The sequence below is a fragment of the Gopherus flavomarginatus genome, chromosome 10 (assembly GCF_025201925.1).
Source record: "Gopherus flavomarginatus isolate rGopFla2 chromosome 10, rGopFla2.mat.asm, whole genome shotgun sequence".
In the NCBI taxonomy this organism is placed as follows: Eukaryota; Metazoa; Chordata; order Testudines; family Testudinidae; genus Gopherus; species Gopherus flavomarginatus.
The window spans coordinates 10,209,368-10,223,621 of NC_066626.1; the positions used below are offsets into that span (position 1 = coordinate 10,209,368).

General features: G+C 43.3%; 1 protein-coding gene across 5 annotated transcripts in view; it reads right to left on the reverse strand.

Annotated features, from left to right (window-relative positions):
* The window catches only part of PCNT (pericentrin), a 218,297-nt gene that overhangs the window by 148,707 nt on the left and 55,336 nt on the right, over positions 1–14,254 (reverse strand). For all 5 annotated transcript variants that reach the window (XM_050916458.1, XM_050916455.1, XM_050916457.1 and 2 more), the window contains one exon: positions 6,748–6,912. In XM_050916458.1, the coding sequence (XP_050772415.1) occupies positions 6,748–6,912 (165 nt within the window). The remainder of the gene's footprint in view (positions 1–6,747; positions 6,913–14,254) is intronic.

Consider the following 14,254-nt stretch of genomic DNA (forward strand, 5'->3'; position numbering starts at 1 on the left):
TCTGAGTACGGTTATCCAGCCAGTTATGCACCCACCTTATAGTAGCCCCATCTAAATTGTACTTTCCTAGTTTATCTATAAGAATATCATGCGAGACCGTATCAAATGCCTTACTAAAGTCTAGGTATATCACATCCACCGCTTCTCCCTTATCCACAAGGCTCGTTATCCTATCAAAGAACGCTATCAGATTAGTTTGACACGATTTGTTCTTTACAAATCCATGCTGGCTATTCCCTATCACCTTACCACCTTCCAAGTGTTTGCAGATGATTTCTTTAATTACCTGCTCCATTATCTTCCCTGGCACAGAAGTTAAACTAACTGGTCTGCAGTTTCCTGGGTTGTTTTTATTTCCCTTTTTATAGATGGGCACTATATTTGCCCCCTTCCAGTCTTCTGGAATCTCCCCCGTCTCCCATGATTTCCCAAAGATAATAGCTAGAGGCTCAGATACCTCTTCTAATAACTCCTTGAGTATTCTAGGATGCATTTCATCAGGCCCTGGTGACTTGCAGGCATCTAACTTTTCTAAGTGATTTTTTACTTGCTCTTTTTTTATTTTATCTTCTAAACCTACCCTCTTCCCGTAAGCATTCACTATACTAGACATTCCTTCAGACTTCTCAGTGAAGACCGAAACAAAGAAGTCATTAAGCATCTCTGCCATTTCCAAGTCTCCCGTTACTGTTTCCCCCTCCTCACTGAGCAGTGGGCCTACCCTGTCCTTGGTCTTCCTCTTGCTTCTAATGTATTGATAAAAAGTCTTCTTGTTGCCCTTTATTCTCATAGCTAGTTTGAGCTCATTTTGTGCCTTTGCCTTTCTAATCTTGCCTCTGCATTCCTGTGTTATTTGCCTATATTCATCCTTTGTAATCTGACCTAGTTTCCATTTTTTATATGACGCCTTTTTATTTTGTAGGTCACGCAAGATCTCGTGGTTAAGCCAAGGTGGTCTTTTGCCACATTTTCTATCTTTCCTAACCATCAGAATAGCTTGCTTTTGGGTCCTTAATAGTGTTCCTTTGAAAAACTGCCAACTCTCCTCAGTTGTTTTTCCCCTCAGTCTTGATTCCCATGGGACCTTACCTATCAGCTCTCTGAGCTTACCAAAATCTGCCTTCCTGAAATCCATTGTCTCTATTCTGCTGTACTCCCTTCTACCCTTCCTTAGAATTGCAAACTCTATGATTTCATGATCACTTTCACCCAAGCTTCCTTCTACTTTCAAATTATCAACGAGTTCCTCCCTATTTGTTAAAATCAAGTCTAGAACAGCTTCCCCCCTAGTAGCTTTTTCAACTTTCTGAAATAAAAAGTTGTCTGCAATGCAGTCCAGGAACTTATTGGAGAGTCTGTGCCCCGCGGTGTTATTTTCCCAACATATATCTGGATAGTTGAAGTCCCCCATCACCACCAAATCTTGGGCTTTGGATGATTTTGTTAGTTGTTTGAAAAAAGCCTCATCCACCTCTTCCACCTGATTAGGTGGCCTGTAGTAGACTCCCAGCACGACATCACCCGTGTTTTTTACCCCTTTTAGCCTAACTCAGAGACTCTCAACACTTCCGTCGCCTATGTCCATCTCCACCTCAGTCCAAGTGTGTACATATCTATTTCTTTGTTAAATTAACAAAGTCATATAAGCTTGCAGCATCCAATGGGCATAACTGGACACTGCAAGACAGGGGTTCCTATGGTTGTGTCTGGGACCAGAGATATCAGCTAGTGTCATTCAGCTGCAAGTAGTTAGGAGCAGCTTACATACCAGAGGCTGTGCATGAACAGCCCAGGAGTGGGGATTCTCACAGCTGAGCAGGGTAAGGCTGGTTCCTAGAGTCAAGGATTGGAGTGACCTAGCAGATCACCGATCCAGATAATACCAGAGGGGAATGTCACCGTGAGTACCAGTTCTATGGCTCCTATATGAAGAAGATAGAACTTCTTTTCTCAGCAGAAGTTCATGAGATGGGTTGCTGAAAAGGCACAGGAAAAAGGGGTCAGGTAGGGCAACGGAGCTGAAATGGATGACGAAGCCCAATATCATAACCTCCAAAACCCATTTGTCCAAAGTAATCTGTTCCTAGGATCCTTGAAAGAGTGGTAGAGACAGTCCCTAAAGGATAGGAAGGAGAGAACAAAAGAATGCAGATACATGGTGGGAAAGTTCACAACCCTCAAGTAAGGCATCAAAATGGACTCTTTCCTGACAAAAAGTTGTGTTGACACCATAAAGAAGGTAAAGAGTCTCTTGTTTTGGGACCTGGACTTCATTTTAGGAGGGATCTAGTGGTGTATGGTAAACAGGAAACTGAACAAAGCAATAGCTCCGTGCAATTGTGACCTGCTGAATTTCCTTTTGTTCTCAGAGGGGTAAATCCTGAGAGACTGAAGGATAGCCTTTGAATCCTTTAAAGAGCATAAAGATTCATCAGTGGACTCGCTAATCTCAAAAAGAAAGGGAAACCCCTCAGGAAATGGGGAGTGTTGGAAGGGCAAGATCAGTAAATCCTGAAGAACTCTCCCAAAACTAAGGAAACTAACAAAAACTAAAAGTAAAAACTACTCCCTAAAGGCAAACCTATCTAAAGAAGTGGGCACAAGTTGATCCATTTCAGGCTGAGGCATCTGAGAAAAAAAAAACTTAGGGAAAAAAACCTAATGGGGGCCATACTGGTTCAGACTAATAGTCCATCTAGCTCAGTACACTATCTTCCCACATGGTCAGTGGCAGGTGCTTCAAAGGGAATGAACAGAACACACAATCATCTAGTCATCCAACCCGTCGTCCACTCTCAGCTTCTACCAGTCAGAGGCTAGGAACACCCCGAGCATGGGATTGCATCCCTGACCACCTTGGCTATTAGCCATTGATGGAGCTATCCTCCATTACCTTATCTAATTCTTTTTTAAATCCAGTTATACTTCTGGCCTTCACAACATCCCCTGACAATGAGCTACAGCTTGACTGTGAACTGTGTGAAGTATTTCCTTTTGTTTGCTTTAAACCTGCCATCCATTAATTTCTTTGGGTGACCCCTTGTTCACATGTACGTGAAGGGGTAAACAACACTTCCTTATTCACTTTCTCCACACCATTCATGATTTTATTGACCTCTATCATATCTCCCCCTTAGTCAGCTTTTCTCCAAGCTGAATAGTCCCAGTCTTTTTAATCTCTCTTCATATGGAAACTATTACATGCTCCTAATCATTTTTGTTGTCCTTTGCTGTACCTTTTCCATTTCTAATATATCTTTCTTAAGATGGCTTGACCAACACTTCATGCAGCATTCAAGGTGCGTGTGTATCATCAATTTATGTAGCAACATTATGTTTACTCTTTTATTATCTATCCCTATTCTAATGGTTCCTAACATTGTTAGCTTTTTTGACTGCCGCTGCACTTTGAGCAGATGTTTTTAGAGAACTATTCACAGTGACTCCAAGATCTCTTTCTTGAGTGGTAACAGCTAATTTAGACCCACATTATTCTGCTGGGAGCATGTTTTCCAGTGACCATTATTTCATCTGCAACTTTGCTGCCCAGTCACTTTATTTCGTGAGATCCCTTTGTCACTTTTCGCAATCTGCTTTGGACTTAACTATCTTGAATAATTTTGTATTGTCTGCAAACATTGCCACCTCTTTGTTTACCCCTTTTTCCAGATCATTTATGAATATGTTGAACTGCATTTGTCCCAGTACAGACCCCTGAGGAACACCATTATCTACCTCTCTCTATTCTGAAAACTGACCATTTATTCTTATCCTTTGTTTCCTACCTGTTAACCAGTTATTTATCTATGAGAGTACCTGCCATCTTATTCCATGACTGATTAGTTTGTTTAAGAGCTTTTGGTGAGGAACATTGTCACAGGCTTTCTAAAAGTCCAAATACACTATATTCACTGGATCACCCTTGTCCACACATTTGCTGACCCCTCAAAGAATTCTAGTAGATTAGTGAGGCATGATTTCCCTTTACAAAAACCATGCTGACTCTTCCTGAAAAAACGGTGTTCATCCATCTGTCTGCTAATCTGTTTCACCTGTTTCAATCCATCTGCCTAATACTGAAGTAAGGCTTACCAGCCTGTAATTGCCAGGATCACCTCTGGAGGCTTTTTAAAAAATTGGCATCACATTAGCTATCCTCCAATCATCTGGTACAGAATGATTCAAGCAATAGGTTACATACCACAGTTAATAGTTCTGCAATTTCATATTTGAAAGTTCCTTCAGAACTTTCGGGTGAATACCATCTGGTCCTGGTGACTTATTACTGTTTAATTTATTAATTTGTTAAAAAGCCCTCCCCTATGACACCTTAATCTGGGATGGTTCTTCAGATGTGTCACCTAAAAAGAATGGCTCAGGCATGGGAATCTCCCTCACATTCGACACTGCCCTAGATACCACTAGTGTGGAGCACAAAGGATGGCTAGGACATATGTGCAGACTGAACACACATGGCTATCAAAAGACTGATCAAACAAGCACGGGGTGCATGCAAACCTGAAGTGGAATATCCATACAGAAACTACACAAAGAAGAATCTGTATTTAAGCAAGCTGAAAATTGGTTTATAACTTCTACAATGAAGATCTCACACTGCCAGTATTACAAAGTATGCTTCTGTAAGTGATACTCAGACTTCAGTGGTTCAGGAGCCAACTTAGCAATCAACATTACCTAAAAGAGCCACAGCAGCATGAATTCATTTTTTCATTTACTATAGTACTGTAACAGTACCACAGGGGACATATTTTGTTTTTATATATACAAATTATTCTCACAGCAAAATGACTGACCAAGTATTATTTTATCAACTACAGTAGGTTAGTAACACAGAAAATGTATTCTGACTGGTTAATAATTAAATCACATGTCATGCACTGCAAAGAGCCACAGGTAATACATTAAAAAGCCACTTGAAGCTTGCAAGCCTCAGTCTGAGTATCACTGCTCTATATCAAGCTAGTTTTCATGAAGTAGACAGAGAAGTAGTCAGAGAAATAGACTGTACTTTCAGATCTATTTCAAAGACTCGCTCTGCTGAGAAATCAGTTTCTTTCCCTCCTTCCAAATCCTAAACGGGATAAAATGCGTACAAATCTCTTAAAAAAAAACTGAAGTTTTCATATTCACATACACAAGTATATCACAAATCACAACTGAAGGTAAAATATAGTCCTTAAATGCATGATCGTGTTTATGACACATTATGCATTTATCTCTGAATAGATGTTTTACAAAGGCCATTTCTTCTAATACCTAACTTTAAATTGAAGCATTAAGGACAAAGTGCCAAGTTTAAATTATTTTTATACAGTCACTCCTCGTTTAATATTGTAGTTATGTTCCTGAAAAATGCTACTTTAAGCAAAACGATGTTAAGCGAATCCAATTTCCCCATAAGAATTAATGTAAATGAGGGGGGGGAGTTAGGCTCCAGTGAAATTTTTTCCACACACACACACACACACACACACACACACACTAAGTTTTAAATAAACAATTTAATACTATACACAGCAATGATGATTGCGTGCAGCTTGGTTGAGGTGGTGGAGTCAGAGGGTGGGATATTTCCCAGGGAATGCCTGTTGTTGTTAATGTAGCCTCACACTCTACAAGACAGCACGAATGGAGGGATGGGAGACAGCACGGCAGAGAGAGACAGAGACACACACCTTGTGTGTGAGAGAGAGAAAGAGACGTGCATTGCCCCTTTAAGTACGCTGACCCCCCTTTAAGTATGCCTTTTTAATTAGATCAGCAAGTTGAGACAGCAGCTGCTGCCAGCAAGCTCCCTCCATTCTGAGTCCTGTCGTGTCGCCCAGCCCGCTCTGTGGAGATGGAGTAAAGGAGCAGTGGGACACTCTGACATTAGTCCCCCTCTTCTCCTTTCTCCTCCTCCTCCCTGCCCCCACCTCCAAGCAAGCAGGATGCTCCCAGGAGCAGCTTCAAGGCAGAGGGCAGGAGCAGAACATGACAGTGGGAGGAAGGACAGCTAAAATGCCCGACAGTTGATAGCCTGCTGGGCGACGGTTAGACAGGGAACATAGAGGAGCTGCCGACCCACCCTGGTTTCCAAGCCCCCACCAGCTAGCTCCAAGAGGCTGCTCTTTCTGCAAGCAGTCGACGAAGTGGGCGGCTGCCAAACAATGTTATAAGAGAGCATTGGGTAACTTTAAATGGGCATGTTCTCTAACTGATCAGCAACGTAACAACGTTAACCTGGACGACTTTATGTGATGAGTTACTGTAGTATTTTTTTCAGCACTGTTTGAGTTGTTCTCCAATTTAGAATACACCTCATTACAAAGTACATGTACAACATATTACAAACAATTTTAAAAAGGAGAAAAGTAAAAGGAGAAGACATCTTAAAAGAGAGGCTCCCTCATGGACCACATCAATTCCCATTCATGATTGCATGATTGCATAGCATCTCTGCGGCAAATACAGTAACTGCTTACATTAACATAATGTATTTTTAGTCTCTTTTAATGTGATTTAATTGACAAAAACAATCAGAAGAGTTAGACTCGTGTAACTAGCAAGTAATCTGGCCCCAAAACCATTTTAGGAACTGATAATTTATCTTTTCCATCTCTAACTTCTAAGTCTCTAGGACTTTAAAAAGACAATCTGGGGAAAAGGTTTTGTAATAATTGTTTAACCTCAGCAAATTCCATACATTTTGGAATTTGTTAAAACACATTTTATCTTAGACCTCACCTTTAGCTGTGTAATCTGCTGTTCCAATAATACCTCTGATTGACATTTGAGCAGTTCAATCTCATCCTGGAACTGAAGCTGCTGCTTCAATTTCACCTCCTCAAACTGAGCTAGGAGAGCTGCTCGCACAGTTTCCACTTCAGAGGTAGAGGCAGAGGCATACATCTGTAAGATTTTTTAATCAATTTTATTACTGAGAAAAATCAGTAACTCCACCCCCAAATCCCACAGAGATTTTCCCTCCAATCCTAAAGGCCAGATTCTCAGCTGGTGTGAACTGCCATACTCCACCTCCATCTTTACTGAAGGAAATCAGATCTTCTCTCTGTGCAAGTTCGCAAAGACACAGGCAGGTGGAAGTGGAGGTGGAGGATTCTGAGAGAGGAGCTTGACACCAAAGTACTATGAGACAGATTGCCTAGTTAATCTAATAATCAATTCAGACTGGCAGAGCACACCACCTGCTTGCTTCTTCTGATGCCTATAAGGATCATGGAAATACACCAGAGAAAGGGTAGTCAAACAAATGGCAGCTGTGTCTCATTAAGACAATATAACAATTACCCAATGACCAGTGATACTGGGCTTCTAGGAAAATTTCAGCTGCATTCTTCTTTGTAAACTGAATCACTGCGGCCATTAGACTGACAGGAAATCCTGTTTCCAGGATCAAGGCACTTAAAGCATGAGAATTTTCACTTGACCAACAAAGCTAGCTTCCCAGGCATATACTACTTCTGCAGAAAACCCAAAGGCACAGGAAGTACATATTTTCAGGTTAACCTAAAGGTCCTCCCCTCAAATCCAAAGGAAATTAAGGTTTTCCCCAAAGGTAAACAACTTTTGCAAGGCGGATATTGCCATTAGAACTCTCAAAAATTGCACTTATGATTAGCAGTCCCATTGCTCATTACTGAATGTTGCAATGCAAAGAGTGAAAAAGCAAAATGTATCATAAAAAAGGGAAGTTACTAATCTTATAGTAACTGAGTTATATGAAATGCGTGGTCCCTATGGGCACTCTGCCTGTGAATGCACGTGCACTACATGAGCCTGAGACCAGAAGATTCTTCTTAGCAGTGCCCACTAGTCAGTGCCTGCATCCTTGCTCTCCTCACGCTCCATGCCAAAGGCATAAGGGGCGGTACTGGCCAATCACCTCTCCTGTTCCTTCTCTAACTTGAATCAATGGATAGAATCTGAAACAGAGGTGAAGGAGAGCGGATGGTGGAATATAGATAGAGATCACATCTTGACAAACTCATTACTATAAAGGTAAATAACTTACCTTTCTTCCTCAAGTGCTGATCCTTATGTGTATTCCACTGTGGGTGACTGAAAACCGGAGCCAGGTGAGAGGCTGCAGGCAGTAAAGATGTTTGTAGGACCTCCACACCAAAGACTGCATCAGCTGTGGAGGCTTGAACTAAGGCATAATGTTTTGTGAAGGTACAAGCTGAATTCCATATTGCTGCTTTGCAAATACAAGCAGGGGCACCTTCTGACGCAATGCTAATGAAGCTGTTTGTGCTCTAGCGGAATGAGCCCTCTCACAGTGTGGGAGAGGAAGATTCACCAGATAAAAGTAGAATACAGCCCAAAATCCACTTAGAGAGTCTGAGAGCCTATAGCTTGTCCTCTCATTCATTCTACAATGGCAATAAACAATGGAGGCAGCTTTGTGATAGATTTCAGTCTTTGCAGGCAAAAAGCTAATTATGCTTCACATCAAGGGAATGAAGTCTCTTATCTTCACTGGTGGCAAGAGGCTTAGGGAAAAGAAAACAGGTATGTGTTTGTGTGGAAATCCAGAACTACTTTAGGGGTGAACTTCAGGTGCAGCCGTAGTAAGACTTTGTCCTGTACCATATACGGTAAATTGGTCATAAGGCTTTACACCTGGGGGAATTTATGTCCCACCCAGATTTCTTTTGCTTCCCTGCAGAAAAATGACTTCTGACAGGGATGCAAATGGACGGCGCAAGAGCAGTCATGCGCCTCTCCCTTGCAGTCCAAGCAGGTTGGTTTGGGTGCCCAAAGCAGCTGGTAGAGACATAAATCACTGCCTGGAGAGGGGTGAGCAGTCAGACACACTCTATTCCTCTTGCTTACTTTTGCAGCACATTTGGCATGGAGGGGCTTCAGAGTGTTTATGAGGAGGTAGGCGTGGGGCAGGCTCTGTCCCCTCAGAGCAGAATGCAGCAGTCTGCTTTCTTACTGAACTGTTCCCATTGTCTTTGTGAATTCTCCCAGGAGTATAAAATAGGTGTAGAAGTTTTAATTCTCCTTTGCATTTCCAGAGTGGTGAAAAAGACAGTATGGCCTTATAAAGGCTTACGATTATGATGAGTGATTAGAACTGGTCTAAACTTTTGGACTGAAAAATTTCTTATCAAAAGTGTGCTCCATGAACTGTTTGCTACTGATCTTTCTGGAGATGTTCAGTAGCCAATATAAATTTTGAGTTTGATTCTCCAGCCCTCGCTTGCTCTTCAGTTGCCTGTGATGTAACACTGAGCACATGGCTGCAGGTATTTGTTGACTAATAACTAGAAAGAACGGGTCAAACCTAGCTACATTACTATTAGGCAAGGGCATTTGAGGATTTCCTCCAATGCTTCCCACTCCAATTCTTCATCCATTGTATTGCAGTTTAAATAAATTAGAGAAATAATTGAAACCAGAGTGATTATATTGTGTTATTCTGACAAATAAAATATACAGAATTTTTCAGAATTTTAAAATACTATGTGCAGAATTTTTAATTTTTTGGTGCAGAATTCCCCTAGGAATAATAAGGGCTCTAAACTCACTTACTTTTCTGGCCAAAATGATGGCAACAAGGACACTGTTGCCTTGTTCATCAACTAGGACATTGAACATGTAGCTAACAGTTTAAATAGCAACATAGATGATACCAAGAGTACTAAATGAGATCCCATTGTGGAGCTGGTCTCATTATTGGTGGAAAGGTTCTAGGGGTAGGCAACCTATGGCACGCGTGCCGAAGGCGGCACGGGAGCTGATTTTCAGTGGCACTCACACTGCCCGGGTCCTGGCCACTGGTCCAAGAGGCTCTTCTCTGGGGTCTTCTCCCACTTCAGAAAGGCTTTCACCTTGGAAGGAATCATCATGCCTAGGGAGGTTGTGGAATCTCCATTATTGGAGATTTTTAAGAGCAGATTAGACAAACATCTGTCAGGGATGGTCTAGATAATACATAGTCCTGCATGAGTGTAGGAGACTGGATTAGATGACTTCTCAAGGTCCCTCCCAGTCCTATGATTCTATGTCTGTACCAAGGCTGCATGTCTCAGGCATACTGGTCTCTGTATCTCCTAGTTCCCAGAGATTGTCCTATGCTGGTTGGTGAGGAATGGCATTATGAAAAAACACCATCCTCCTGGTCGTCATCCTCACTGCTTGACAAAGGAGGGGCAATGGGGGAATCTGGCTGCTCCAGTGACAACTGCACTGAGGAGCCATTGGTGCCGAACAATGGAGAGCCTGGAGAGGAGGTCACCACCATATCAATATGTTTTGTGAAGCGATGAGATTCCGCTAGTTTCAGTGCTGTGTCTGTCGGTGCTGACAATTTTTGTGGTACAGTGTTCAGTGCTGGTTGAGCATGCGCAAGTCTGACCTGTGCCACTGGTGCTGACTCGGATCCCCTCAGACTGTGCCAATACTGACAACGGCACTGATGCTGCCAGGCATTGCTATTGGAGATGGCTGCGGCGCCACCCCTTGCAGTGGCATTGTCAGTGCCGTGAAGGAGGAGGTTGGTTTGTATTTGCCCCTCGACTACTTAACCTTGCCAGCAGAGGTCAGGGTGCAGGCAGTGCTGGAGGTTCAAGGTGCCTCAAAGCTGCTCACACTCAGCATGGTCAGCACCAAGGATAGTGATCATGAAGGAGAAAGTTTTCTTTTTAAAGTTCTCCTTGCGCGGAAGATGTGGATTGTTTCTTCAGGTTTTTTGAGGAAGAATGTTTTTGTCGCATCAGATTATGAGGTTCCCAGATAGTCTCCTGTCGAGGGGCCCTGTTGTCCAGGGTCAGAGGCTAGTTGCAGGGACTTCTCCATGACAATAAGTTTTAGGCAGAGATCTCTATCATGCCTGGCCCTGGCTTGAAGTTGCTGCAGTGAGTCCACTTTTGCAGTATGTGCAACTTCCCTAAACAATGGACGCAGAGCGAGTGGCCATCAGAAATTGGCATAGTGTCCTTGCACAAGATGCATCTTTTAAAGCCTGGTGAACTAGGCATGTTTTTAAATGTCCCTCGCTGAGGTAATTTTTAAACGAAAAGAAAACGAAAGGTGGAGGGTGGGTTCCAAAGAAGAAAAAAGGAGACAGAAAGCTATCTAAACTCTTAATGAACTGAAACTTAACTGTCACTGAAAAACTATACCTAATTATTTCCCTAGGTGTCACTGACACCGCTACAGAGCTCCACCTTCGGTCAAGAACTGTTGAGAAGTAACTGGAGGGCTCAGGTTGTGCGCGCGTTAGACGAGACACCAACTGCACCGCAAGATGACCACCATGCACGTGCGACCAAGACAGACACTGCCATCGAAAATCTCCGATCAACAGCGCTGAGATGCACCGACACCTGAAGTGGTGCACCCACAAAGAAGAACCTGATTGCCTTAGGTGACACGGGTGGATTTCTACATGAAAGTATGTCTATTTCATGTTGAGAGCTGTGAACCAAATGACTATCCAGGGACAGAATTCCTAATGCCAGTGTGACCATCCAGAATTTCAATTTGCAAATAAAAATACTGTGTTGGATGTCAAAAATGGGCTTCCATCCTCCCTTGGGAATCAGGAAATACTGAATAAAACCTCTTTTCCCTGATACTGAACTGGTAATCATTCTTTTCCTGCTCTCCTAAGAAGAGATTCTATCTCCTGAAGGAGGATCTCTTTGAAAGAGTGGGCCCTGAAGAGGGATGCACAAATGGTTTTTGGAGGAATGGTGAGGTGAACTCAGTGGTATAGTTGGAATGGATGATACTCAACACCCACTTGCCTGCAGTTATCACACTCCAGTTGCTGGCAAACGGTGCTAGGTAGCCACCAAAGCAGACACCAGAATCCAGTAAAGATGCCCTCACTGAAGGTTCTCAGCACGCAAGATTCCATCAAAGATATCTTTTGGCTGGGGGATAAGGTTGGGTGGATGTAGAGGAAATGGTAGGAGCAATCAATCTAAATTTTCATGCCTTCTGTTGTTTACAAGGCAGCTCAGAAGACTGCTGATAATTGAAGGGTTGTGGCAACAGCCTGGGCTTGTACAGCTGCTTGTAATATTTCCTTAACAGGGCTGCTGTACATGCGCCCTGAAAGCAGGGTTGTCCTGGAGCCTTTTAGCAAGTGCAAAGACTGGTCTGTCTTTTAACTGAGAAGGTTAGTTTAATGAAAGGGCAAGTCCTATCCCTATTTTGGACAACCCCAGGGAACCCAAAGAGTGTAGCCACGGTTCATGGTGATTTGTACAGAAGACATCAACCTTCCCTCGTCAAAAAGGGCTTGAAATTGAGCCCTATCTTCTTGTGGGAGTTTCTCTTTGAACTCCAATTACTTCAAATAGTTGTTAAAATCCTATCAGGACAGCAGCACTTGGCAGTTGAATGTTCACAATTCGAGGTTAGTGATTGTGAATACCAATTTCTCCTCCCCAGATGGTCCAAGCACTTGGCCTCTTTATCAGCAAGAGCATCCCTTGGGAGCTGTTGCGTGGTGCTTTCAGTGGCTGCCTGACCAACCAATGAGTGTGGGGCAATGTCAGTAAATAAGAACTCTGTGCCTTTAACTAGACAACATATTGTTTCTTTGTCCCTTTGAGAGTACATGTTGCCAGGCTGTGCCATATGGCTCTTGTCTGTTCTCAGCTAATGAAGCCATCATGGAACACTACCAGACTAAATCCCATCAGCTGCATGATGTTCAGGAGCTTGTGGTGTATCCCCTGAACCTCTTCTTGAGATCCTGGAGCTTCTCTGATACCCTCCACAACAGCTATTGAAATTGTGATCACCCAGTAGAGACAGTGATGCTGGATCAACTGACTCCTCAAGAGATGAGGATGATACCCTGTCAGCACGAGTAGTACCAACGGTTCCAGTTCCTTTTCCCCCCTTTTCCACGGGCTCTGGGAGAACCTCTGGGTGATCTCTTGGAGAAGGGTGATGAGACTCCCAGTAGGATGACATACAGTCATGATACCCATACGTACAAGTCCCATGTACTCCAAGTAAGGGCAGCTCAAGGGGTCGAAAATAGGCTGTGGAGGCCCCCAAGACACTAGGTGCCACTGGTCCGGAGGAGAATGTTCCAATTGATGAGGTTGGGATGTGACCCAGCAGATTCTCAATCCCCGCTCTGGGCTGACCTCTCTCAGCTGAGGTGATGTTGGCCCTTCAGACATACCCAATTCCCCTGAAGTGAAAACACTGGGTGCATTTCCATCGGCAGTGTCAGGGGTTCTCACTGAGTGGGGATGCGACAACTGGTGACAAGATAAGGGACAAACTTCCCCTTTAGTAGTCCCTTTCAACTGTTGGGATCAAAATCTTTCTGCTAGGAGCTAGATCCATCATTCCAGGAGATTATGGATCCAAAAGGATGAAAAATATCCTCCAGAGTGATGTAAGTGTGTATCCCTTTATGACACCACTGGAGCGATGTGATCAATGGTTCTTTAGGAGATCTTGGTACGTCAAACAATATGCTGAGGTCTCGCTGACTATTCTTGGTTGGTACCGACAGTTCTCTGTCCTTCGGGTTCCGCTGCCTAACCCTGGCCAGCATTGGAGTAGATACCACAGATGTTGAGGGAGCCCAGGGAGAAAGGTCTCTGGCACTGCTCTTCCCTGCTTCTGAGTCAGACATCGTGGTGCTAGGAGGCACACTTCTGGCTACTTCTACCAGATACACAAGGGGATCCCCCAAGCCTGGGTCTGATTGGAGCTTCAATGCATGCTCCAAGGTTTTCCTCAGCCTGAATTCCTGCATTTGCCAGGTTTGGCTGGGAAATGAATGGCAGATAGGCATGTTGCAAAGTGCAGTTTCTCCAATGCAGTAAAGGTACTGCTGATGATCGTTTCTAACCAGAAAGCAGTTCGTGCAAGAGATACAGGTTTTTAAAGCCTGATAACCAGGGCATAATCTAACCCCACACTGGGGAGCACTCCCAGAATATATTTACAGATTGAAGACAGAGAAGCAGTTCAGGACACTGGAGGGCTCTGTCTCAGAACATCCAGCAGTACGAAAGAACTGGAAATGCTGCCAGTCCACACCACCCCTTATACTTTCAGTGGAGAACATGAGGAGAGCAAGCGCACAGATGTGGACCACCATTGCCAGCAAGAAACTTCCAGTCTCAGGCACATAAAGCACATGAGTACCTACAGTGGAATACATATAGGGACCACTGCTCAAAGAATAAAGTTTAAAACTTTAAAAGAGATGTATTTTGTTCATTTATTTTGTCAGATG